This window comes from Hippocampus guttulatus, chromosome 7, assembly GCF_054856545.1.
Source record: "Hippocampus guttulatus isolate MCC_2025c chromosome 7, RoL_Hgut_1.0, whole genome shotgun sequence".
Classification (NCBI taxonomy): domain Eukaryota; kingdom Metazoa; phylum Chordata; class Actinopteri; order Syngnathiformes; family Syngnathidae; genus Hippocampus; species Hippocampus guttulatus.
The window spans coordinates 12,142,422-12,170,084 of record NC_141267.1 but is presented as its reverse complement, the minus strand read 5'-3'; the positions used below and the strand labels follow the sequence as shown (position 1 = coordinate 12,170,084).

Here is a 27,663-nt window from a genome sequence, read left to right as displayed (position 1 = left end):
GTCTTTGCGCTCTCTCTCTCTCTCTCTCTCTCTCTCTCTCTCTCTCTCTCTCTCTCTCTCTCCCTCCCTCCCTCCCTCCCTCCCTCCCTCCCTCCCTCCCTCTCTCTCTCTCTCTCTCTCTCTCCCTCCCTCCCTCCCTCCCTCCCTCCCTCCCTCCCTCCCTCCCTCCCTCCCTCTCTCTCTCTCTCTCTCTCTCTCTCTCTCTCTCTCTCTCTCTCTCTCTCTCTCTCTCTCTCTCTCTCTCTCTCTCTCTCTCCCCCCGAAGCTTCTGCACGCCGGCAAAAGGAAGAACCAAAATCACTGCACTCTTTCGAGTCCATGCCATTTAAGACCTACACAGAAAACACCCACTTCCTGTGCTGTTCTTCTTGCAATAGGTAGGAAGCCTCCGAAATTATTGTTTTAGTTCCTGTTCATTCAGTACCGTCTTTTTGGGCTTGCATTCCATCCAAAGCTTCTTGTACAGAATAGGGATAATTATTCCAACTCAGTATCTTTCTAGTATGAACCTATAATTGTATTAGAATGTAACCAAGATGGATGGATATCTTTCCTTACTGATCATGTGTGTGGTTTAAACCTGTGCTAATTCAAATGTCAACTCAAACTAATAGATCAAAGTCGTAAAAGCTTTTTTGAAGAGGGTGACATTATTACATCTGTGTTGCTCAATGTTTCCATCAAAAGTGTTCCTGATGTGTGTGATTCATTTCTCTGGAAACGTAAGCGCACGTTGGTTCATGTTTAATGTTTGTTACAACTCTGATAGCAGAAGTGTTGGAAATTCCCCACAAACTGCTCACTTCGCTGAACATTCTCTCTCATGTAGTTGAGAGGAAAGAAATTTCATCTGTGCTGTATGTTGCACATACAGCACATCTGACAATAAAGTTGACTTGAAACTCAAAACTTGAAACATTCAGTTGAAACAATTCTTCAAGGCCTGGACATGAATGATTTATCAAAGACAGAAGAATCTCTTTGCAATTTGATTCTTGTACTTCACAGTTACCCCTGCACGAATGGTTGATAACCTAAAGATATATTGTCGGCTAGTATCACCTTTGAGTTTAACATTCCTCGATTTTATTTCAGTTGTCATCAGTAGGGCTGTGGGTGAGCTGTGGGGCCAATTATAGCTGACTTTGGGCAATAGTCACGGTGGGGTATACCCTGGACTGGTTGCCAGCAAATTGCAGGGCACATTTAGACAAACAACCAGACATTCACACCTATGGATCATATGTTTTCCTGCAGTAGAAATTTGAGGCGCAACGTTTGGCCTTCTGCAAAATAGTGACCCTGACTTCACAATCGACGTCCGGCTCACCAATCTTGTAACTCCACCACATCACGAGAGACATTATCACAGAAATGATGAGGGCACTTCACTAAACCTTTGCTCCGGCAGTCTCTCGTGTGCCAACAATAGAACAGAGATTCGACAAGAAGCTCAAAGGGGGACAACGTACAGCAAGCTTTCATCTCTTCACCCGAATGAATGGCAGTGTGAACTCATTCACTAGAGTACATTTTTTATTATTATTTTTTTTTGTCTGACCAGGTTGTGGCAAGCCGGTGTTTCTGCAATCAGCAGCATGTGTTCTGGCAATAAGAAGGAAGTAAACAATGAATGCAAAAGACTATGATCTCAGTGCTGTGTGAACTAAGGTGTCCTCGTGCAATGGTCCACTTGTCCTGTACTGTGCTACAGCCCAGTTTCCCCTCCCTCTACCTTCACACTGTGCTGCGCTCATCCATATATCAAGCAAGTTTACAAACACTATCACCTCATGACCACAACACAGCTTTGTTGCAACCTTCCAGACGTCATCGCTTTTTCCAAGTTGTTTTGGTTGTTTTGATTTTGTAGAGTAAAGCTGCCACAATGGATGAAAAAAACAGCAGAATCTTATGAGAATAAAGTTTGAATTTTTATCAATGAATGTCTAAATCCCCCCCCCCAAAAAAAATAATATAAGTAGCCACTGTCTCTCCAAAGACCTGTCATATGTTGTCAAAATTCAAGTACTTGATTGTTGTATTTTTTTTTAATCCAGTTTTGTTCGGGCATAAGCAAGCACACTGTGCCCATGTCAGCCTTGTTCAACGGTGCTGAAGCCTGTGAAACATAATGTGGGCGCGTCAGGCATGGAATGCACACAATTCATAATGTTGGTGCCATGTGTTCTTGAACATGGTATGATCTGCCTAACAAAACAAGGCAACAATATTTAAGACAGTAACTTTCAGGTTTAGATGACCGGAATCAATAGTTAAATATAATGAAAACTATTGTAGTTGCAAAGCATGTGACCCCGATATCTGGTTTTAGCACAACTCCGCAATACTCTCATTACCTTTCTCCAAACTCAAATTCCACAAAATCTCCAGTGTTCACAAGTTTATGCATTTACTGGAGGCTTGAGGAAATCCTTGTTCTTGGGACTATAAGTGGTCAGCAAGATGCAGTGTGTGAATGAAAATGGTTAAGTTTGTGTGTTTGTCAGCCAACAAGTTAATGCTTTAAACTGTCAACTTTAATTTATCTCAGAAAGAAGCCGTGAGTTGAACACAACACACATATTTTAAGTCACGTCACACTCTTCAAGGCATTTTTTTTCTTCAATAATCCATTATGTATAGAAGCTCTGGCTCTCCCTGATATTTCTCCTACCTTCTTGACGTCAGTAGCCATTTGTGCGGGTTGCCCTGGCAACGGCCAGCCTCCCCGGGCGATGTCTGGTGGATAAGACAGCCCTGATAAAGCCTTTTAAGGTCTTGCTGTTTCTACACCTTTTAATTGCCTTTGATACAGTGAAAGTATGAAATGGCGGCCATTTGGGTCTGGCACCGCATGTGAAGCAAAAAGAAATTGAGAGTAAACATTTCATGTTTCATGTTTTTTTTTAAATATATGATAACAGAAATGTGTAAATCATGTAAACTACACATAGGTACATTGATTGGTAGGACACATTCACATTCATTGCATCAGGTGTCAAAGTAATTTGCCTTCATACAAACCATGAAGAATACAATAAGAGGAAGTTTACCTGTATATACTATACACACTCACACACAGCCTTCTCAGTTTTTGCTTAGCAAATAGGAGATGTTGTAAAGTCAGTCCATGTCTTTCATCCAGAGCCATTAAACTGCTACAAATTCAAATCCTTCACTGTTACTCTGCTTGATTTTGCATTGATGCAAAATCCTGACATACATTATGTGCTGCAGGTGACAATACAATTGAGCTACTGTACAACGTAACCTGTCCAGGCTCCCAGATACTATTTATATCCCAACTGATATGTGTGTCCCCCCCTCCCAACCCCCCTTCAGACATTAGAGCTATTGATGTTCTATTTTTATCGTATGAATCTGCCACCTCCCCTTTTGGTTGCCAAGCAAAGGACCAGGGGACCTAATTGGGCAAAGATGTGCCTTTTGGACACTGTCTCTGAATCTCAGCTGGCTAATGCATTCAGCTGCTTTTCACCAGAGATAAATAAATAAAAAAGCAGAAGAGTTAAGCTGTAGTATATTCTCTTCCTTGGATTATTTTCTGGTGAAAAATATGTGAGGCTGTTGCGCTGCAATAATTGAATTACTGGCAAACTGAGATTGCATCATATACTTTTTACATCATTTTTGTGTTGAGCAACTTCATGCATGATCTGAAAGAATATGGCACTTTCTAGAAGGTTTCTGCTTGGTCTCGCTTGATTTGAACACTGTGCATATCGGCAGGCTTGGTATTAGTGATGACTAATATCGAGGGCGTGCAGTGTTTTTTTTAAATGGTGTTTTTATTCATCCATAATGATGTTAGTCCATAATTAATCATGTTAATCAATAACAATGATTGTAGAAAAGAAATCCCAGATAGCGTAACAATAAACCAACACAATACAGTATCTCACTAATTCTCATTTTGTGTTTGGAAGCGAATGAGTTTGACACGCCTTAACTACTGCTGGGTGTTAATTGAATTAGATTTAATCTGACCCCATGCCACTTCGAAAGGAAACCAAGCGCTGGGCAACTTTCATCTTTCCTCGATTGATTATAGCTCGTGCAGAGATATGGAAAAGCCTACTCCACTGCTCCCTTTCATTAGCTCCATTAAAAATTCATCCGAACCGAAGGGAAAGGGATCCCATTCAATGAGCCAGATGCAGTCCAGGCGTGATGTGTCATTGTGAGACTTAGTACAGCTGTCTCCCAGCACAGTCCAAACCGAGTATCTGACCATAATCTTTTGAACCAGAATTATTTGGGTGACAAATTGTAATAAGAGCATTTTAGCTGGTAGGTAACTTTGGTCATTCTAGCTCAAAAACCACACATTCCAACTGTTCTGTATTGCTAAAGATGTATCGTAACAACTGTAATGCTGTTTGTATTTGTTTGGGGCAATTTAGGTAATTAAAAACAAATTAAAGGTTTCGCACTTTTTTCAGCTCTGATTCAGTGATTTAAGTAGCTTGTCAGTATTTAAACAAATCCGTGTTTAAATTTGACTCAATGTAACCAGTTTTGTAAATTTAATATTTGCTTCCTGTATCCTGGTCGCTTCCCTTTTCACTAGGGGAGCTAACAGACTGTACCATTTTTGGACAGGGTACACGTATATTTTTATGCTATTTTCCCGTGTTCTGGGAACTGATATTACAGACATTGCCTTGCGCTCAAAGTGTTAAAACTTTGATAAGTGTGAGGAATTCCGATTTATTATGTGTTTTGGTTGTTTGGGAAAATCTCGACACACAATTAAAACCAACGCACCCCTTCAGCGTAGGCTGTTGCCATGTTCCCACTTTCATGGGTGTGGTGATTAGCTCGCTTGGAGAAAATTTTGTCATATCTGGCCACAGTGGAGCCAGCTCCAGAAACAGGAAACCCCCAAAATTTGTTGAACAGAACTTCAATCACAGCTAGGACTATGATCGTCGTGTGACCGCCCTGGTACTCACTATAAGGACGGGCAAGACTATAAAGGGGAGGGAAAATACTGTTTTTAAGGTAAGGACGTGATGTCTTGTCTCCCAACGCCGCTGCCTTCGTTGTTTCCTGCTTTTCACTGGAGACACTTTCATCTACTCATAAAGCGAAACAAAAGGTCTTCTGACCACCGAGCAACTTGACGTAAATGTCCCCACGATGCTATTGCCTCCTTTCTCTGTATTGTGTTTCTTGGCGAATTGGCAAGCGACTCTATCCAGGCGGCCTGATTCCAACCTGTCAAATGACACTCGTGTGGAAGTAAAACGATAGTAGACCCGTATGGACGCATAACGTGCTAGTGACACATAGCAGCTTTTCTTACATGTACTAGCTCAAAATACCGCGTCTCTTTTTTTTTTTAAATCAAATCCGTTCAATATACCGGCGAGGCCACCCATCCAAGCCCGCCAGGGTGGCCCAAGATTTTTTTGTGGTTGCACTATGTTTGCTTGGAAATTCAGTCATTTCATGGGTAAATCTTCAATACTATCCTTTAAATGCATGCTGTTCATGATTCCTTTGATGAAAAAAAAACCTTCAAAGTGAGTAGTTACTCAACGGGGACATTAAATACTCTGAAGGTACAGTTGGGTCATTTTGAATTTGTCTGTTATCTAGTGCGGAGATTCTCAACAAGTGGGTTGTGGACAACTGGCAAAAAAAATAGCACGTACAGTGGTACCTTGTAGTGTTGTAGACAACCCGAGGCCAAAATATTATCGACACTAGAGTATCTGAGACAAGACTATATAAATCAAAGAAAAAAAATCCACACAAAAAATGAATAAAATGACTAAAGGTTTTTTTTTCGCAATTATGTTTGGAGCACAAACAAATTCTGCTGTTGTGTTTGAAATTGTTCAATGAAACAAATCTCAAATCCAAGCAAATTTGTTGTTTCACTTCTACTACAAGTTGTGCAATCATACTTATTCAAACAGAATTGTTCTCACAAGCAATGATAAATGTTATTTTACAAAGAAAAAATTTAAGTAAAACTCATGAATAATGCTTAAACTATGAAAGGATTACTGATCACAGTAGTATTGCCCTGGTCTTGATCAAAACTCCAGTCCTCCTTGTCAGAGACAGAGACAAGGCAGATTCAAAAAAGTAGTCCAATACTTCTGTCTTGACTTGCAAGTTGAATTTGTTCCTTGACCACGCTCAACTCAAAACACTTGTAAACATTGTAACAAATTGCGTGGAACAATCAAAAGTTGCAAACATCTTGTTCATGCTAACATATTTTTGCAAGAATAATAACTCAAGTCACAGTCAATCTTTACTGCGATATGTCATCTAATACTGTTACGGAGAATCAGGAAACCTGGTATTGTGCTGAACTCAAATTAATTAAATAAATAAATATACTAACTGAGAAAGTTGTTAGCACGAGTATGAAAAGGTGGAAAATTAATGTAGAACCCTGTTCAGCCAAAACCTCATTTCTGACTGTGACTCATTTTGCTATGCCAGGTCACTTTTTTGCATTAACATAACTGTCAGCAACACAAAATATTACAGATCAAATCATAACAACAACAACGAGGATTGTCCCAATCCACTCCACATGATTGGAAATAAGGGCCGCTCATGTGATTAAAAAATATATATATATATATATGTATACCGGTGTATATATATACTTTTTTTTTCAGCTGATCGGTATCTGTTGAAAAAGATTAGATTTAAAAAATGTTCTTAAATTATAAAGTCAACAGTAAAATATTTCAATGCTTTACTTGATTTGAACCACTGTTGATTTGCAGCCATATACGAAGGTATCACCTTGGTTAACTATTAATATAAATTTTTTAATAAAAGATAATTAAGACAATTTGGATGTGGTCATCTTTTGTCTTCATGGCTTTGCAGAGGTATTTGATCGTGACGCAAAATCAAATGTTTTGGATTCAGGTGCACAAAAATGTGATAAGGACATCCCTAATTAATAATACTATCCCAAAAATGATCAGTCAGGTCACAAGTAGATGAAAAACCTATTTGCACTGTCTCAAGCTTTAGGGGTAAAACAGCAGCACCATTTAGGGTGGAAGTCTGCAACTTTGTCAAAGTGAGTTGGTGTTTTATCTCGCACAGTACTTTGCTTACACCTTGTGGAATGTTTGGCATATGGGGGTTTGTTTGGATTACTCTTCAAATGCTTCTTTGCCCATTTGTCATTTTGCGTTAAGATGGCAGACTGCATTGCATAATTCTTTGTTTTACAGTAAAATTCACCTGGGAGTGACAAACAGTTGGTAGAAAGCATATTTTCCCTCTTATTTGTAATTGTTAAATAGCTGTGGAACTGTACACAGTCATTCTCTTGGGCGGAGGGTAGTTTGGATTTGAAAGATCTAGAAAGACTTTATTGTATTGTATCTTTTTTTTTTTTCTTTTTTTTGACTGAGGTATTGCAGTACCTTTCAACTACCGGTACACCATGCAGCCCCAGTCTGACAATGAGGCTGTTGTTATTGAAAGATAATAAATGGCAGTATTGTCATAGCAGCTGCCATGCAGTGGTCATTTCACAATGTCGCTATTGTTGGGAGTGTTGGGATTCCTTAAAGATTTTTTGGGGGGTGATCATAAACATTGAGAATAGTCAGCTTTATTTAGATCATGTTATAATTTCTGTTTGTAACTATACTTGAGAGTAAGACTGAGACAAGAAATGGGCTGCCTTTCTTTAATTTTGATGGTTATGACTTTAAAAAATAAAAATAAAAATTGCTTCATTATTAGACTATAATTGATCTATACTCTATAAATGACCATAAACAGTTGGAGGATGCCCAGTGGTCAGATACATTGTGGTTGTTTACAAGTACCACTTTGGTTTTGACTTTGTGATGTTGAAGTATTTCTGTAATTTGTTTGTCTATTACGGTTAGCAATGTGTGATGGTGGTGTTCATGCTAGATGTTTGTCTATATACTAACTATGCAACACATGCACACAGGAATTTAATTTGACCGATTTTATTCAATCGGCTTCAGTCAAAGAAAAGCAGCAAAAAAAAGAATTTTACAGAGCCAACCTTACCAAAACTCTGTGGGGTGAAGCTGCAACTTTTTAAGCCTATGCTTTTTTTTTTTTTTTTTACAAAACAAGGCATTTCAATAAGAAAATCATAAATGTCATCACCTCAAAAATTGTCATGAAAAGTCCATCCATCCATTTTCTAATCCGCTTATCCTCACAAGGGTCATGCTGAAGCCTATCCCAGCTGTCTTTGGGCAGTAGGCCGGGTACACCCAGAACTGGTTGCTAGCCAATCTCGGGGCACACATAAAATAACAACCTTTCACGCGCACAATCACGCCTCGGGACAATTTAGAATGTTCCAGTTACCTGCCATGCATGCTTTTGCAATGTGGGAGGAAACCGGAGTGCCCGGAGAAAACCCACGCAGGCACGGGAGAACATGCAAATTCCACACAGGGATGTCGCAGCTGGAATGGAACCCTTCACCTCTGCACTGTGAGGTGTGTGCCGTGCTTACCAGTTGACCCACCGTGCCACCTCATGAAAAGTCATCAAACGAAAATGATATACAGTATTTGTTGCACAAATGTTTATAAGCCAATCAAGCAACAAAAATATATTTATACACTTTTTATAGTTGCTTCATATATTTTACTGAGCACTATTAGTCATCTCATCTCTGACTGAAATGAAATATATGATTATTTACCATGCATGTATTATTGTTTTCTGTTTGGAGTGATGAAACCAAAACAACGCACAGTCATATAATTGGATGTTTGCCAAATAGAGGTGTGTTGACATTAGTCCACAAGCATATAATGGCTTACGAGAAGTGGCAACTGGCCTTTCCGGAAAATTGACTCACGAGAAGCACACCAAGCATTTCTTCCATTCTCTGGATGTTTGAACAAGTCATGAACAGGTTATTTGAACATGCATGTCTACACCCGGTTGATTGAACCTACTGTCACCAGTTTGTAACTGACTCAGTCAGCCTTTGCGATTTGTGAACTACTTGGTAGTCGGGACAGACTCAAAAGATCCTGACAAAAAATGTATGTGCTGTTGTTGGACTATGTAAGTTTATGTTCAGGCTGCCAGTAAATGTGACCCAAATCAGATTATTTATTTTTGCCCACATGTGACCTGTATATGATTTTCTTGGGAATAGATGATCATTTTGCTGACTTAGATTGCAAAAGAACAATGCTACACAAGCGTGAGTTGCTGCATCCGTCTTGACTTCCATAAACACGACACTGCAAGTGACGTCCTCTTCTTCTGCACCCGAGGGGCCACCTGAGGGACCCGTTTGGTTCACACACCAGATAGACTGAGACTGTAATTAACATGTAATGTGAATGATAATGCGGAAAAATCGTATTTCACCCCAAAAAATCTGCACCTTTCTTGAATACACTTTATTTGTGGGGCATATTCACAAAAATTGGAATGTACTTGTTTTTAACCTGTACAGATGGCAATGCATTCTATTCTGTTCTCTGCTCTGAAAGTCGCAATGCCGTCATTCATTCATCTTATTCACCTCAATCAGGCACCAAATATTTTTAGGATTTAAGGTTATTTTTTCCCCTCATATTTATTTGAGAAAATAAATACCCCAAGCCACTGTCTGAATGTATTCTGTAAAATGCTCTCGAGCAGTGGTTCTTAACCTTCTTAGAGGTACCGAACCCAACCAGTTCATACTTACATTCACCTTAGTGAAAAATAAAAATCTGATTCAAGAAGTGTTTGTTCAGTTTTGCCGCTGCGAGACTAGAGTTGACAAATCATGCAGATAGGATTCTGAGTCCCATCACGTTCCGTGATGCACGTGAATCCATGTGCTACATATTTGTCCGACCACTTAGTTTTTTTGCTCGACATAGCATGTATTAAAACATTCAAAAAAAATAAAATAAAATCAAACACCGTACTATCATGACAGTCACACGGTGACTACTGAGCGGACTAAATTTCCCGCAGCACTGATTGGACAAGCAATGCAATGTGATCATCTGCAGCCAGTGATGGCCAAGCGGGCGTGTCATCACTAATCGACATCTTGAGTCGGATGTGCCTTTACCTCCATGGCAGATGCTCTGTCGAACCCCCGAAACCGATTCATGAACCCCTCGGAGTTCGATTGAACCCAGGTTAAGAACCACCGCTCTAAAGTATTTTCAAGTGTTTAAAATGGGCATTATTTCACATGAGCTGGTTTTCTATGGAGACTTTTTGTCATTGCGATTTCTGGTAACCTGTTTACATGTGACGTGATCTCTTCCAATCTGCCGTTTACAAGCTTCGCTAAATTATTCCCATAAACCAGATGACAATTGACATCACATGATTTGTCAAGGTGGAGTTCATTCATTGTTTTAACACTTTTATTAAAGTAGCATCTTGATAAAAACAGGTTGCAAGTACTTTACAAAAAAAGTTCTCCTGTTACAGAAGAGCTCCGGTACGCTGCTGCCATATTCAAGGCCGTATATGACAATGTCAGTCCGCGTTTGTCAAGACGGAGCATGTACAGACCAGATGCAGCTTGGCTATTAAACTGTTTATATGGCGCTTGTTCGGACTGGCAAAAGGAATATGAATCCAAATGAAAGACCATTAAGACTCTGCCTTTTTATTCCGATTGAGGTGTTTATATGGAGCATTTTCATTCCGTGTGTTCATTCGTATCCACTCTAATCAAAATGCTTGGCTCCATGTATTGTGTGTTGTTGTTGAGCTTTGTATTTATTAACCCGTTATTTTATCTTTTTACTAAATGCACTAAGGAGTGGCACCCAAATTTCGTTGTATGAAATACAATGACAATAAAGGCGATTCTGATTCTGATGTAAACCCGACTACGGTCAGTGCGCACTCTCAGTATACCCCCCAAGCGTGGATGCTCCCAATGACTAGCTAGATTCAGGTCTTCTTGCGATTGATGAACCTGCGAGTATAATAGTTCATAAGTATAATGTCTCGATTTTCAGGCTAACTTCTTGCTTGAATTTGATGTACCGGTTACACTAGATTTGTTGAAGGAAGGGTAACTCAGCCAAGGTGGAATGACAACGTATACCTAAATTGACAGTCAAAACCCTATGCCCTTTGGTCACAGGTTACTTTTGTAACCATTGATTCAACAAGTGATGCACCTATCACTGAACTAATGAGACAAATATAGCCTTGTTTACAGTATTTCTCACTGTGGCATACATGTCACAAATCTCTTTCAGTCCGATTCTTGAATGAATTCTAATATTTGTAGAACTGCCTTTCCACTAAGCCTCGAAAGAATTGTGTGCACATTAGTAGCCATTATGTTTATGTAAATATTTGTTTTAGCGAGTGTCTACTGTCTAGACCACCACCATCATAGGGAAGAGATGTTTGAAAGTCTTGAATATTTTCAAGTACCGGTAGTTTGTGTTGAAAATTCTGGCCGGTCATTTATCACCTCCACCGCAAGGTTGTGGATGACACGGTACTTTGAATGACATGCAGGTCTGTTTATTAAGGTAATGCACGTCACAGGTTAGCCAGCTCCAAGAGCCTCTCTCTCTTCAGGGGAGTTGCGTCAGCCAGGGGGAGAGTGTGACGTCTTTCCTGGGCAGCTGAAACAATTTCATTGCTTGGCCGCAGTGACACGTCATTCCAGTCTGATACCTCCTGAGCTGAGAAAACCCGGCCATGCGTTCAAAAAGCAAGTTACAGAACTTGAAATGCAGCTTGCGTGACAGTAATTGGGCTCTATTCATAACTAGCAGCGGTTTTAATCCAAAGAAATAAACTTCTCACTCTTGACATTTGCTTGATTTCCAGCAAGGAAGAGAAAGGGGATGAATCAGCTGTAATTGTTGAATTATAGAAAGTGGAACTGAAAATTTAATCTCGGAGAGTTGTTTTAAAGTGGGGAAGCAATTTCTAAGTGCTGTGTGACCCACATTCAGGCTCCCCATGGTAAAGAAAGGGGCTACATGCACACGAATGGACACGCACACACATTCAAGCAAAGATGTGTAGTCTGACACCAGAAACATTTTAGATAAAATGACTCACGCTGAGACCTCCATCTTGTCCTAGTCAAAACGAATCTTATTTGGACCAACTCTACTTGTACCACTCCTCATTTAATGGCACTTCTTTGGCCCATGATCATAGTTCACCTCCAAAGTTTCCTGGAAATCAATTCCTGTTAAGTAGTCTTTGCATAATCTTGCTTTGTTATGTAACAAACAGTATAAGCCCCCATAAATGGAGAAAGCTTCAGCTTCGTCACAATCAACTCTAACTTCAATATAGCTGTGCTTCTTTTTCTGGCAGAGATGTTTTCTCTTCTTGGCAAGTGACACTTGCTGAAATTTAAAGTGGGACCTTTATTATGGACATTGAAATACAAAAACATCAGCAAGGATATGGAAGAGCATGTCATTCAAAACTTGCAATTATTAGTGTCCTCACTTCCTTAATGTGCTGTGTTGAGATACAGGAGATCCCGCAAAACTGTACTGTACACTGTTGCATTTTAAACCGGATTTGGTGAAGCAAGACATTTCCACAACTGCGTGTGCTTTCACACAGTGACACAGCATCGTCCGTCTATTAGATGAGCGCTGATGTAAATACTGCAATATGTATTCAACAACCCTCTTGTCATCCCAGCATTAGACTTGACACAATCTGAATTTTTGCGGCTGATCGCCAATCACGACTTTAAATAAACCGATCACTAGTTATGTCCTTTTAAATAGCTTGTTTATTGACTGTCCAAAACTTGTGGATTGTTTACAGAGGGTCAACAAAAGTATTCTCAAGAATTTCTGCCAATGTTTAACAATCTTTTCCGTGCCCCAAGGAAGCAAAGGAGGCAGAAAAAAACTGTGATTTTGAATAGTAAATATTTATTTAACAGGTCGAACTTGATTTTTTGGTTACAACGTGTAGCAGCCGTCAAATCATACAATCCAAAAGAAACAAAAATACAACTAAATACTCTTTCGAAATGATTTTAATGAAGAATGTAACTTGTGGGTTTATGACTCATAACTTCTGCATGGCAGAATGAAGTGAATTGTGCTGCTGACAAGGGATAGGTACAGAGCCTTCGTACTAAACTGCTCCCAGGGGTGAATTTTTAAGATGAGCGCTATCCTTAACTCATTCAGTACCAGCCAATTCTAGACAAAGTCTGAAAAGACATTTAAAAACGTCTTTGGGAGTGAATGAGTTAATTGTCATGGAGAAATTACTCATTAATATTTATTTAGTCTATATGTACGTTATTTTGCACCTCCTAACTCTATGATTTTGTTTCGAACTAGAAATAAATTGTTGTTCCTCTAAGATGCATGTTGACAGTCAGAGGCGAGCCTCCTCGCCCCACTGAAGCGTCATGCTGGAGAAGCACCTTTGACTCCTTCCTGTTTTTTTAAACTATTATTTTGATGTGTGGGTTCGGTATTGGAGTAATAGTTGTGACCGCTGAGCTGTCCAAGTGCCACCTACTAGGGCATCAAAGCCGCGCTGCCACCAAGTCAGCAGATTTGAAGGCTCAGAGGAGTGAGGTTTTACTCACGTACCCTCATGCTAAGCAAAGTAAGTTGGCGTCCTTTACGTTGGGTTAGCTCTGTTGCTCGAGTGTTTCCTGTTGGACTAATGTAGAAATGAACTTATTCTGGGTGGACATGCTTGGAGAGGGACAGAAGGTTGACGTATTTTGCCAGCTGAGCTCAGAAGTTCCTAATGACTGTACATAGGCTTTGTCCAAATTTGGAGTGATTTTTTTTTCTCTCCTAAGCAAAGCATTCGAGCGGAATCTGCACAACAAAAGAAATTTAATATATGTGGGGAAACACTGCGGATTGGCAAATGAAGACATTATAGCCGATCATAAAATGTGCGTAAATACAAAATATTGGCCAATCTGATATCGCCGATTAAATTGGTGGAAGGTTACCCAGCAATGAGGAATGTCCTTCCACTCTAGTGTCACACCGCCTCTTTTACCAACTGTGAGACAGAGAAAGTTTATCCAGGTTAGTGCTGTTCATACAGACGAGCAAGACAGAAGGGCAGAAAAATGCCTACTTTTATGAAATTGTGGAAAGGGCATACTCTTTTGCTGGCCAACTCGTACTGTATGTTGCGGTACAGTGCAAGAACCCAAAATGCTCAGTGTGTGTTAAAGGTCAGAGTGGGTCTCAGATGGCCTTTTTGAATCATGCTGGGGGTGTTTGAAGAGCCAGACTGCCTGGCAGGCCTCAGCCCTGCTCCACCCTTTGCTGCTCTCCAAACAGGATACAGTACATTTGTTTGATGGAAGGATGAGTAACTTTGCATCTGTCTGCTGAATTTAAATGTTGCGCTCTCTTTTTCTTGCAGGTGTCTGCAGGCGAGAGAGTGCGGGTGTCCATCTCTGTCTGTCTTTGTGTGGGTGTGTGTGAGTGTGTATGTGAGAGAGTGTGCGATTTCCTCACGCAGTCAGCATTTGGTGTGGCTTGTGACCTGAAGACATCTGCGGCACAATGAGTGAGCTGGAACAGTTGCGGCAGGAGGCAGATCAACTACGCAATCAGATCCGGGTACGACAATATTGTGTGTACCTAGTTCAATGCCCGGGTGCATTTATTTCAACCTCTGAAATGAGAACACCTCAAAAATCATAACTTGCTGAATTTGTTTTTGTTTGTTCAGTAGAAAAATGTCAAATGATCCTACTATATAGTAAAAAAAAAAGTCGGTGTGAGTGGAAAGTGTTTTCTTTGCTCAAAAATGTGTACTTTTAAGGAAATAGCTGAAAAACAGACACCAGTTAACTGCATGAGACCCACATGTATCCAATATTACTGTTAAATGGTTACATATTGTATAAATATGTAATGTTTTACACTGAATAGATTTTTATATACCATATTATACCATTACAAAAGTTGTAATCAGATAGCATTAATATAAACCCGAAAGTGCAATGGGGCATGTTAGAGCATATATAATAATCATAATTATTGAGAGCTTGAAAATCCTACGCACGCTCCTGCCTGAATGTGTGTGTTCATCACATGTGAGCGACTGTCTTCACTGTACGCAATGACGCAAACACTTTCATAAGTGACAATGACACATGCCATGTGTTTGCCCCCCCCCCCGTTTTTTTGTTGTAATATATGGTGCACGTGTTGCTGTTTAAAATGTCGTTTTTGTTTGCTCACCGCAGGATGCCAGGAAAGCCTGCAGTGACTCGACTTTGTCACAGGTAAGTGGAAGTTAAGAAAAAACACACTGCGCTCTTTCTATTGACACCCCTTGTTAAGATGTGTTTTTTAGCTTCTAATTTATATATATCTATATATATAGATATATATATAAAGGACAAAGATGTGAAAAATGAGAGGCAAATCCAACCTTTAATTCAAGTGCATGTATTCGGTGGGGGAGTCCCACTTTGAGAATGAGAGCAAATAATTATTTGGGATGTCCCAATTCGATCATATGATCGAAAATCCGGACTGATCACGTGATTTTCACCTGATCCAGTATCGGGTGAAAAAGATTGGGTTTTATACAAACCCAATTCCAATGAAGTTGGGCTGTTGTTAAACGTGCATAGAATAAGATTAAATGCAAAGCATATTCAACCTGTATTAAATTGAATACCCTATAAACACAATATATTGAATATTCAAACTGTTTAACTTTGTTTTTGGCAAATAATCTTTCACTTAGAATTTCAGTGTCTCTTATCAAAAGGTCAATATCACAGAGGTTCAGATTTCCAGCTCTTTTCATGGTATTCACATCTGGATGTGTTAAGCCACTTGGGACAGAGCACCTTTTGTATGAAGTCACCTAGTTTTGAAGTGAGCAAAAGTCTGGGAACGGACATAATTAAGGCGACAAATCGTTTATCCTCACAAGGGTCACGCACGTGCTGGAGCCTAGCCCAACTGCCATGGGCCGGCCACAAGCCCACGCCATGACATGACCTCCACCATGCTTCACAGCTGAGCTTGTGTGTTTTGGCTCATAAGCAGACCCATTCTTTCTCCATACTTTGACCTTTCTATCACTTTGGTAGTATTTCATCTTGGTCTAATCAGCCCATAAAATGTCTGTACTTCTTTGCAAAATCCCTTCTGGCCTTACAATTCCTTTTGCTGACGAGTGGTTTGCATCTTGTGGTATGGCCTGTGTATTTTTTTTTTTAAAAGTCTTTATTGATGATGTTGCAGAATGAACGTCAAAGAACGCATAGAGTTAACCCTCACTGAGTTCATTTAAGTCTAGCCAGAGATGGCGCATGATTCCGGTTTAACTTGATTATGAATGTTTTGCTGACTCCTGAGGCACAATTTTTCCCAGTAAACTTTGGTCTGTATCTAAATGTACATGTAATTTTGTGGCTCATAAATTTACTGTCAAGAGGCATTCCGAGGTATCCACAATAATGAACTTGCAACTTAAGAACATGACAGCATGTGGCACAAAAAGGCATGCGCAGTTGCTGTATTGTGATTTGATTTATTTATCGACATGGACTCAAAAGTGCTTTTGTGAATATGCAACTGATTCTGATTCCTGATGGGCTGTTCACGTCCATTGTTGACAGATACTGTTTTGAACGCACCTTTACGGTAGAATCCTGTGGTGTGCGTTTTCAGTGATAAGTGTGTGTAACTACTGACAGTCCTTTCTGTGTTTTGGCAGATCACAGCTGGTCTGGACTCAGTGGGCCGGATACAGATGCGGACGCGACGCACTCTCAGGGGCCACCTGGCCAAGATCTATGCAATGCACTGGGGGAGTTACTCCAGGTAGTGTAGTCCTTCCTCAGACAAAGCAAATACTGTCGTAGCTTTATCCAACCTGCTCAGATAGATTAACTAAGATAGAACACCCTTAAAATGTATTTAACAGTTCACACCTTTAACTCATTCACTCCCAAAGACGTTTTTTTCTGTGTTTATGTACAGCACATTTGAACCCAAGTATATTATGTGCATGTCTTGGGTGTGTGTAATCAAGTGATAACTACAGTACATGTTTGAGTATCAGTATTTTTGTGTCTTTGTACAGTATGTGTCTTAAACCTTTCTCTGTCCATCTCTCTCCCAATGCGATGCACTGGGCCAGTGACGGCAGTCCCAGGTGTGGGGCTATGTAGAGCTGCTACCACTACTTCTACTAATAAGACTAATACCACCATAAGTGAATGACACTGGCACCTCCACTTTTACTTATTAGCACAGATTTCCCATTCCTATCACACGGGTGGTGTTTGCAGTTGCACGGACAGCGGCATCAAACACAGCTTGTTGAATACCACCTTAGAGATGCAGTTTGAGAACCTTTCCAATACTTGATGATTCAGAAAGAGTCACAGACTAAACTGGTGGTCCAACTGTGTTTGTGCACATGGACTTTCCACATCATAAAAAGCATACAAACTGCATTTTTAACTCTTGCACCAAGAATTATTATTTTTACATGTGCATGTAGTCCCTGCAGTGGCTTTCTATTTTTATGATGTGCATTCTGGGGGAATTCTACAACCTTTCTTTACCTTTTTATCACAGGCAAATGTACTAACCATTTTTTAACATTATGTGGATGATTGAGATGGCAGTTTATCCAGCATGTGTGCACACTCTGTGTGATCCAGCAGGGAGTTTATTTTGTACACAGCTACTGACATTTGTGCTCGGTGGCTCCCCGCTTGATTGTAGCACATCCCCATCAAGCCACTTCCTGTCCCTAGAGAGCAGGAAACATGCGGTCAGGGTGTTTCCACATTTGCACTACTTGGGCATTGCTCTGTCTCCTCCAGTACTCTCCACCCCTTCTCATTTTCTTCCTCTTCTAGATTTCTCATTTTGCAGTTTCTTTGGGTTTTTTTTTGTAGTTTTTTTTCCTCACTCATCAAGATTTCATTGTGACTAATATTACATGAAGCAGGACTGGGAAAGAAGGGAGCACAAGATGGATGCATTCTGCCAGTACACCTTAAATTTTGTCTACACAGAGCACGCACGGTGTCTGCCTGTCATCGCTTTGAAAGCACCAGATGCATGCACCATAGTACAATGTATGTACAAGGCAGGCACACAATGCATCTTTTTTTTTTCTTTTATTCTTTTTAGGCTTCTTGTCAGTGCCTCGCAAGATGGAAAGCTTATCATCTGGGACAGTTACACCACAAATAAGGTCAGAAAACTGCCAGACGGCAGTTAACTAAGATAGAACACCCTTAAAATGTATTTAACAGTTCACACCTTTAACTCATTCACTCCCAAAGACGTTTTTAAACGTCTTTTCAGACTTGGTCTAGAATTGGCTGGTACTGAATGAGTTAATAATTTCTTGGCAGTGTTAATATAAAAAGGCGGTTGGTATCCACAGATGCATGCTATCCCCCTGCGCTCTTCCTGGGTGATGACATGCGCCTATGCTCCCTCTGGGAACTATGTGGCCTGTGGTGGCCTGGACAACATCTGCTCCATATACAGCCTGAAGACCCGCGAGGGCAGTGTGCGTGTCACCCGGGAGCTACCGGGTCATACAGGTGGGCAGAACAATGGTCTTGCATTCTTGTGGAAGAGCGTCGGAAAGCACTCCGTATAAGATGATTGAGGGTAAAAAAAGCTAAATACAAATTCTCTTTGGAGGTCAGTGAGAGAGACTTCCTGAATTACTGATTTATTGTTTGATGAGGTAAACAAGTCTTTCGATACTTATGTCATGTCTTTTTGTTTATCGTAGTAGCTTATTATTGCAACACAGTGTAGCCTATATTACCGGACACAAATTCTATGTGTTTTACATGCTTGGACAATAAAGATGATTCTGAGACAACGGAAATGTTAACATCTGGGTCCAATGTCATTGTCTACTGTATGTTGCGCCTAGTTGCACACACACACACACACACACTCAAACATATACACACACGCATTGTGCTGGATGAGTTTGCAGAAGTGTCGTCAGAGCAATGTAATCATGAGTCATGTTAAATACATGTAGGTTCATGTAGGTGATGCATGAATCTCTTCTTTCAGGTTATTTGTCCTGTTGTCGTTTCTTGGATGACAACCAGATACTGACCAGCTCTGGAGACACCACCTGGTGAGTGTGCATTTACTTCCTGATGTTCCATGCATAAATCTAGTTTTCATGAAAGGGTGCACAAAATGGCAGTTTGGTTTGTGGTATAAGACTGCCGCTCTATACTGTATTGCACATGACAAAGTGTTTGATAACGGTCTAGCATTATGTGGAAATGAAACAGCCATGTCTGTTGCCTTATACTTTACACTAGTTATGGCTATATGGACAGGTTCTTTTGAAAGAAATTATGGTGTAAAGGTATTTACTTTAATATATTTTTGTACCTTAAATATTAGCTACAAAAGAAGGGGGAATAACAGAAGATATCCTTGAATTTAAATCGACTTTTCGGGCCTTTTTAACATGTGGGACCCCAGAGGCAGCTAACAGATACTGGCTAGCCAAGCGGTCGCTGAAGCAAAAACCAGGGTGTGGGAGGGGTTTAGAAAGGCCATGCAAAACGACTTCCGGGCGGCTTTGAGGAAATTCTGGTCCACTATCCGGCGTCTCAGGAGGGGGAAGCAGTACACCATTAACACTGTGTATGGTGGAGATGGGGCGCTGCAGACCTGAACTCGGGACTGTGGGGAGAATACTTAGAAGGCCTCCTCAATTCCACTGACACGCTTTCCAGTGAGGAAACAGAGCGTAGAGGCTCTGTGGTGGACTCTCCCATCTCTCGGACTGAAGTAACTGAGGTGGTCAAAAAGCTCCTTGGTGGCCAAACCCCTGGGGTGGATGAGATCCGCCCGGAGTTCCTAAAGGCTCTGCATGTTGTGGGGCTGTGCTGGTTGACACGCCTCTACAACAATGCATGGACATCGGGTATAGTGCCTCTGTAAGAAGGGGGATCGAAGTGTGTGTTCCAATTACAGAGGAATCACACTCCTCAGCCTCCCTGGTAATATCTCTCCGTTAGAGAAGCTCAGTCATCCGGAGGTTCGGGTTGTGGGTTCTCACCGCAGGAATGAAAACCGAGAACACATGTATTGATGCAAAATACAGTATGTAACGTTCAATTTTTTTCGTTTTTTATTGCTGAAGAATTGACCAAATGTTCAGCCCACTCACGGTGACATAAATCCAAGATGAAATTCAATTTCACAATTGAAACTAAAACTGGAATCTGCTTTAAACATTCACTCATCCCATACCTCTTATGGAAAATGGGAGTTAATGAAGATCCAGTGCTCAATCAGCATGAACACTCTTTCCCTTCCAGCGCATTGTGGGACATAGAGACAGGCCAGCAGGCCACAACATTCACCGGCCACACGGGGGATGTGATGAGCTTGTCTCTCAGCCCGGACTACAAGACCTTTGTGTCTGGAGCCTGTGACGCCACCTCCAAGCTGTGGGACATTCGTGACGCCATGTGCAGGCAGTCTTTCACTGGCCATGTGTCCGACATCAATGCTGTCACTGTGAGTCACACACACGTACACACCCACACATACACGCGTGAAGGAAATTCTTAACGAAGATGGTTCATATGTTTTCACATATAATTTCTTTTTTTGATTGCCTGAGATTACCTTTGGGTGTCAGACTGATAAATTATTTATAGTTTTAGTACTTGCTATCCTAGGATGGCCAGATTATTCTCTGGTAATAACGTTAGTGTTGTACTTTATGCAAACATACAGTAATGACATAATTAAATACAATAAAGAATAAAGGTTTGTGCATCATGATAATTCACCAGACATTGTGCTTGATGCTCTATCTGGAGTGAGCACCTTGGCCACCTTGGGGTGTACCATTGTAACATTACTGATTTGTCATGATGCAATCATAATTTATCTGGTAATCTGTCAGAACGACAGTCGTGAATGACATTAAAAAAAGCAGAAAAAACTGGGTTTGAGCTGGGCATAATGTAAAATGTAACCTCCCTGCAGCAAAAGTGATACTGTAACATGTGGACATGGGTTCTGTCAGGGGGAGAATCATGACTCACTGGGCCCTTATAAAATGTTATTTTAAAAATTGAGATATTGAAGTGGTGAGGAACCAAGAGACATTTTTTTTCCATGTGGCACCAAATCCCTGATATATCCCACCTGCATGTAGATAAACAGCTGAAGATGCATATTAAGATAATTCGTCAATCCTGCACAAAAACTCTTCTGGTGCCACATTGAGGGGACTTTAAACTTGGATCGAACCAAGTGTCCTGTAAACTAATGTGATTGAAAAAAAAAAAATCAACAAATCGTTTGATTTGCCCGTTTTCGTCCTTGCTGCAGTTTTTCCCCAATGGCAATGCCTTTGGCACCGGCTCAGATGACGCCACCTGCAGGCTGTTTGACCTGCGTGCTGACCAGGAGCTGATGATGTACAGCCATGACAACATCATCTGCGGCATCACATCCGTGGCTTTCTCAAAGAGCGGCCGTTTGCTGCTGGCCGGCTACGACGACTTCAACTGCAACGTCTGGGACACTCTGAAAGGCGAACGGGCAGGTATGTGGAGCCTTTTCATGGGCCAGACCCAACTAGAATGCCCAACTATTATATGACGTGCGGAATTTTCAGTGAATAATGCCACAAGAAAAATACAGTCGTGAAACTAATTCTGGGTGGTGTTTTTTGTACATTGATATTTCTAAGATTTTGTACTATAAAAAGTACTGCCTAAATCTTACTGGAGAAATGATTGTAATGCTCTCTGTAGTATCACGATTGAGTCACAAGATGGCAGCAAACGACCACAAAATGGATGTGTGTCTATTGTGGCTTCACATAAGATGCATTTTTATTTTATTTTTTATTTTACACGAAAGCGACTTGTATCAGACTTGTGTGCTGGACCTGGTATAAAATTTAAACTTTAACGGAAAGTATTTTTCATTCAAAGTTTGTTTGGAGGCGTTTTAATAAAAAAACGGTTTCTGACATTCTTTGGCTCAAATCAAGAAGGAATTATAGAGCAGTTACAGATGTGTCACACTCTGTTTTAGGTTGAATTCGGTCTCATGCAAACACTGTGTATTACTTTCGTTACATGACCAGAGAACGAGCTTGGCCAATCATGAAGTGAGACAACTCAGTGTGGCAGACTCTGTTGCTATATTTTGTGACCCTTCCAGTTGCTCGTTTTCAACAAATGTGATAAGCAATGCATCTAGTAGTGTTTTGTGGTGGTGTTGAAGACTTCTGGAGACCGAGACAGCTTGACTTACTTATTGTTTTACACACAGGCGTGCTCGCCGGCCACGACAACAGGGTGAGCTGCTTGGGCGTCACGGAGGACGGCATGGCTGTGGGCACCGGGTCCTGGGACAGTTTCCTGCGTATCTGGAACTAAATGAAGCCAACCTCCTCTGGGCTGTCCTCCATCAGCACCTGAATTACCGCCCCCTCCCCCGCCATCCCCCACACCACCCTTCACGCAACCTAACCTGACTCACGCAGGGCTAGAGCTGAAGGAGTCATCCACGGTGTAGCCCTTGAAACAATCTTTTCGCCTTTTGTTCCCCCTACACAGCAACCTGAATATTTTCAAGCAGCCCAATCAAAAACAGTCGTGGGATAAATTGCTAAAACAAACAAAAAGCATCATCTTCTCTAATTATGCGTGTAATTTGTAAATTTATATATAAAAAGACAGTATATATGTAAAGGTGTGTGCGTGTGTATATATATGCATCATGTATGCATATATATAATGTTTATAATTTTCATTTCCAGTATTTCTTCTTTCGTAATCACTTTAGGCTTTCGTGTTTTCTTTCTACTTATTGCCACTATGACACAGCCGTGTGGCATCAAACTCTCGGCCTGTGCTCCGGGCAGAAGCGGTCCCCAGAAAACACAATATTCAGTGACATTGGGCATCGCAGGTGTCCCTGCAAATGTCTGATGATATTTAGTGGAAGAGGAACTCTGGCATTCATCAGCACAGGAAGGAGATCGCCGCGCATATTTAGAGGGAGTTTGCCAGCTAGTCAATGGAGAGCTGAGGTGGATCCGTAAGACTCCGAATGTGCCACAACAAACCAAGTGACGTCGATCGCTTCTCATTAATCACACGAATGTACATGTCAAGTACAGTAAGTTTACTCTATGGACTAGTGAGTGATGATGCACAAATAAAAATTTAAACGGAGCAAAAGTAATTTGTTAGTACTGTAGAGACAAATTGGCTTCAGCACAGCCGAAAACAGAAGAGTGTCCAGTAAAAAGCAAAATGCCAATCAGTTGTCTTCACAAATGGCTAATAATTTCCCACAGCACCCCTCATGATCTCTCCCATCACAACAGTGTGCCACGGCACACTAACTGGGATTCACCGTCCCGATACTGCACCGCAAGAGAAAGCAATTTGTCACAGAGCTGTGAGAGAATTCGCTGGACCAAATTCCTCCCCCCTCCCTTCCAAAAAAAATGGTTCCACTTCAAGCATTCTTTCTGACAATTTAAATGGAATTGTAGGCCATTTTGGGCTCGGTTTGAGAAAGCCTGCCACATGAAATGGTGCTTTTGCCACTCAAGTCCACACCAACCAACATCCTAGAAAAGTTATGCTGTGTTTGGGGAAAGCTTTGCCTGAGGAGCACACACAGTGATGTGGACCACCACATACAAGGATTGCAGCGACTCTTGGGACTTTTTCAAAGAAAACAAATGAAGGAATATCATGTCCCGGTCTGAACTGCAAGGACTTGAAGTAAGGTGCCACCCCCCCCCCCCCCCCCCGTTTCTCCAAAAAAAAAAAAAAGTCTTGGAACATTTTCTGTATTTTATGTTTAGTTTCTTAACCCATTTTTTGTGAACTGTTAATACTGCTCGTGGACATTGTGTCGAAGAGAAATGCTAGGGAATGCACTCACAAGCTGCAGTTCAACAACTGAGCACATGCGACTTCACTTCCAACAGGGTTGGGGAACCTCTCTGCTATAGTATATATAATAATTGTCACGATAACAGAATTTTATCATAAATTATCATTGGTATGACACTCATAGCACTATGATTGGAAGGAGGTTCCCCACCCGTGATTTACACACAACCTTGCACCTTTTTGCTTCTTCAGTGGCTCGTCCCAAGCAGGGCTTCTCAACTGGTCTCCCCCAGGTTTTATATGGCCATTAAGTCACCACCCACTTTTATACTTGGTGAACCCAGGACATATAGCCATCCACCACTCCCCGCTCCACTCTCCCAAGTCAATTTGGAAAAAAAAAATCTCACAGCACACCAACACATGAAGAAAAATATGCGGTGTATATATACACTGAAATAATTATGCCATCTCAATTTTCTCCCAAATGCTCAGAGTGAAATCTTGTAGTTAAAATTAAATGAGGCCACACTTCTAAAATATAAAAGCTGCGCACATTACATTGAGCCACGCTTGACCAGTGTTGTCGATTTCAAAATTAATTTACAAAAATCCCCTGTGTCACTTATCTTGCCTCCAATCCAGAGCGCTGATGAATTGAACATGTTTAATACATATACCTGTATGAATTTTATATAAATATCTGTATCTTATCAATGTAGTTTTTCAACCACTAGTTGAGAAGCACTGCAGTCTTAAAAAAAAAAAAAAAAAGCTTAACATTGAGTTGTTGGACCTATCATGTGTCATCTCAGGTGCCTGTGTCCAAACATTGGACACTTTCTGCCTTACATCCGCCTCCACCATCACCACGAAGCAAAGTCTTGAATTAGAGGCACTTGTACCTTTCCACTGGCCCACTTGAAGCACACGGTTACACTCGTGAACACTAAGGCGCACTTGTAGTCATCAAACACGAGCCTGTGTATAATTAATTCGACTTCAAATTTTTGGTACAATATTCTGCTTTACACTTTGTGACAATTCATTAAGGTTCAGTCAATGAACATACAAGGACTCTATAGCCACCGTGTGTGTGTGCATTAATGCAATGGTTCTCAAACTTTATTTCACTATCACCTAAAATAAAGCATAGTTGGTAATCAGGTTTTGTTCCTAAAAAGTATTTAAAATTTAAGTACAACTGAGTCCTGTGTATGAAATGTGCAACATCAATAAAGCTGCCTTGTCTTGTAGTTGGGCAGTGACTCACGTCTGCTACGCTTTGAGGATCACTGCATTTTTGTTGTGTTGGAATAATAGAATGTGAACTTAATAGTTATCTTGGGAATCTCTGAGGTGTCGGATGTGATGTGTGAGTGTGTATGTGTAAGTATGCGCTTAACTTGTTGATTAATTTTGTGCCAATGTCATTCATGGACCTTGAGCTGTGCCAATTGCTGCAGGATGCTAAATTGCAACGGTTTAAAGCAGTGTTTCCCAACCTTGATTGAACCAAGGACATATTTTACATGAGGAAAAATGCGACACATTAAAAAACAAAAAAAATGTAAAAAGTGGACATGCAGATTCAATTCACCTGCCATTTAGTGGAAGTTTAGTTATTCTGCCTGCCCTGCGTGATAAAGTACGTCACTAGCCTAGATAGTTTTGCAAAGATGCATTTCAATTATTATTTTTTTGCGAACTTGACAACAACACACTGGTTGGGAATCTCTGGTTTTAAACGTTTTTGGGGGGGGGGGGGGGGGAACACGGTATGTTACTGCTGTTAGCTTTTAGCCAGTTTTGTTTAGCACAAAACAGCCTTTCACCCCTGCGCCTCTAAAGCTAACAAATGAATGTCTCACAGTGAAACCTTCACAATTGCTGAAGTTGTTCCCATTTCAAAATCATCTGTTTTAATGAAATTAAAATTACTTATTTAAAAAAATATGTAACCAAGGGAACAAGAAGAGCTGCTTCATGCTAATCATAAGCCTTCAGACCTTTTCTGACCTCACAATTCATTCCATTACCTGCTCTATGGTTATCAAATGTACTTGTTTTGGTAGCACTTTGTGGGCATTGGACTTTGGAGGTGAATTGTTTAATTTTGGTTTTTATCCATCCATCCATTTTCCGAACCGCTTGATCCTCACTAGGGTCGCGGGGGGTGCTGGAGCCTATCCCAGCCGTCTTCGGGCAGTAGGCGGGGGATGAATCATTTGCCAGCCAATCGCAGGGCACACAGAGACAAACAACCATCCACGCCCACACTCACACCTAGGGACAATTTAGAGCGTCCAATCAACCTGCCATGCATGTTTTTGGAATGTGGGAGGAAACGGGAGCACCCGGAGAAAACCCACGCAGGCCCGGGGAGAACATGCAAACTCCACACAGGGAGGCCGGAGTTGGAATCGAACCCGGTACCTCTGCACTGTGAAGCCGACGTGCTAACCACTGGACTACCGGGCCGCCTTTTGTGTTTTAATGAGTGACAATTTTTTTCCTGGCACAGCTCGCTAGCTAACCTACCCAGCTCATTTACGATGATGGCGACAACACCAAGAAAATATTCAGGAGCTTAAAATGTTTCCCAGTTAATTTCTTTTCCAGCTTTACTTTCAACTTGGACTTTGACTTGAATGAAATTGGACTTTCTGAGTAACGCACCAAATGTAAATGGGCTCATTTGTTACGTTTCCAGTGATGATTTAGCAAGCTGACTGCCATTTGAGTAAACTGCTTGTACTCATGAAAAGTCGATAACAAAAGGTGCTTGGTTTGATTTAATTTCATACTTTTGTATGTTCTGTGTTTCAGTACAGATTTGGCTTATGAAGTTGTTGCAACAGCTTGTTTGGGTGGGATGGGAGTACCACAGCCTAACCAACAATACTGTAGTTTTCTACGTGGACACGTGTCAACCTCAGTGCCAATATACAATAGAACTTTCGAGTTATTCAACATGACAAACGCATGCAGACAGTGCCATTACCCGCTACACCCATGGCCACCGCACTATCACGAACAATGCACTGCCTTTTTGATTCTACGTTGCTTTGTTTCCTGTTCTAAGCCAGTAATGACCAGGGACTTGGTGCCATGATCATTCTCTTACAGTGCTAGTGTGTGAAATAATTACAAATAGAATAATTTTTATAGTCTTTTTCACACCAGATCTTTCTTTTTTTTTTGTATTTGTACAGTGGCTTGGTGATACTGATATGTTGCCATGAGTTATTGTCATCAATAATAATAATAAAAAAAGCTTTTGACAAAGAATTTAATACTTGGGATTTTGGACTGATAGTGTGACTTGTGGCAGAATATGGCTGCAGGATTGTGATGAGAGGCAGCAGGGAAATGTACCAAAAAAGTGTGATGTGGAAGAGAGTGAGTTAAAGCTTGAAACCATAGAAAAACACAAGTTGTGCATGCAGGCGACTTGAACAATTTGAGTTTTGTGTCATAAAATTGTGACAAAAAGTTGAAGATTAAGTTATGTGGAAATAAGTGTAGATTTTTTTCCCCAGTAAGTTTCATATATTACAATACTATATAATGCTATTTTTATTTTTAAAAAGTACAACATTTTGAGGGGATTTTGGCGGAGTGGAATGGATTAATTACATTTCCATTCATTCAAATGGCTTAAGTCAATTAGCGATATGAGTGATTTCAATGTACCACTGTGTGGAGGGCACTACAGTACATGTTTTTTCAAACATTCAGTTGCAAGAAAATAGTAA

The 27,663-nt window shown here is 40.8% G+C and overlaps 1 protein-coding gene across 2 annotated transcripts; it reads left to right on the top strand.

Annotated features, from left to right (window-relative positions):
• The first annotated feature begins 327 nt into the window (after nt 1-327).
• On the top strand, nt 328-27,196 carry LOC147202264 (guanine nucleotide-binding protein subunit beta-4-like). Of its 2 annotated transcripts, none has more exons than XM_086115353.1 (10): nt 328-377; nt 14,401-14,600; nt 15,233-15,271; nt 16,723-16,829; nt 18,156-18,219; nt 18,415-18,577; nt 19,071-19,137; nt 20,342-20,543; nt 21,369-21,585; nt 22,323-27,196. In XM_086115353.1, exons 2-10 carry the CDS (start codon nt 14,544-14,546, stop codon nt 22,427-22,429), a joined length of 1,023 nt encoding a protein of 340 aa, XP_085971479.1. In that variant the 5' UTR covers nt 328-377; nt 14,401-14,543; the 3' UTR covers nt 22,430-27,196. The 2 variants fall into 2 exon arrangements, with proteins under 2 accessions (XP_085971479.1, XP_085971478.1); XM_086115352.1 differs by lacking the exon at nt 328-377 and adding an exon at nt 4,854-5,028.
• Nucleotides 27,197-27,663: the final 467 nt, after the last annotated feature.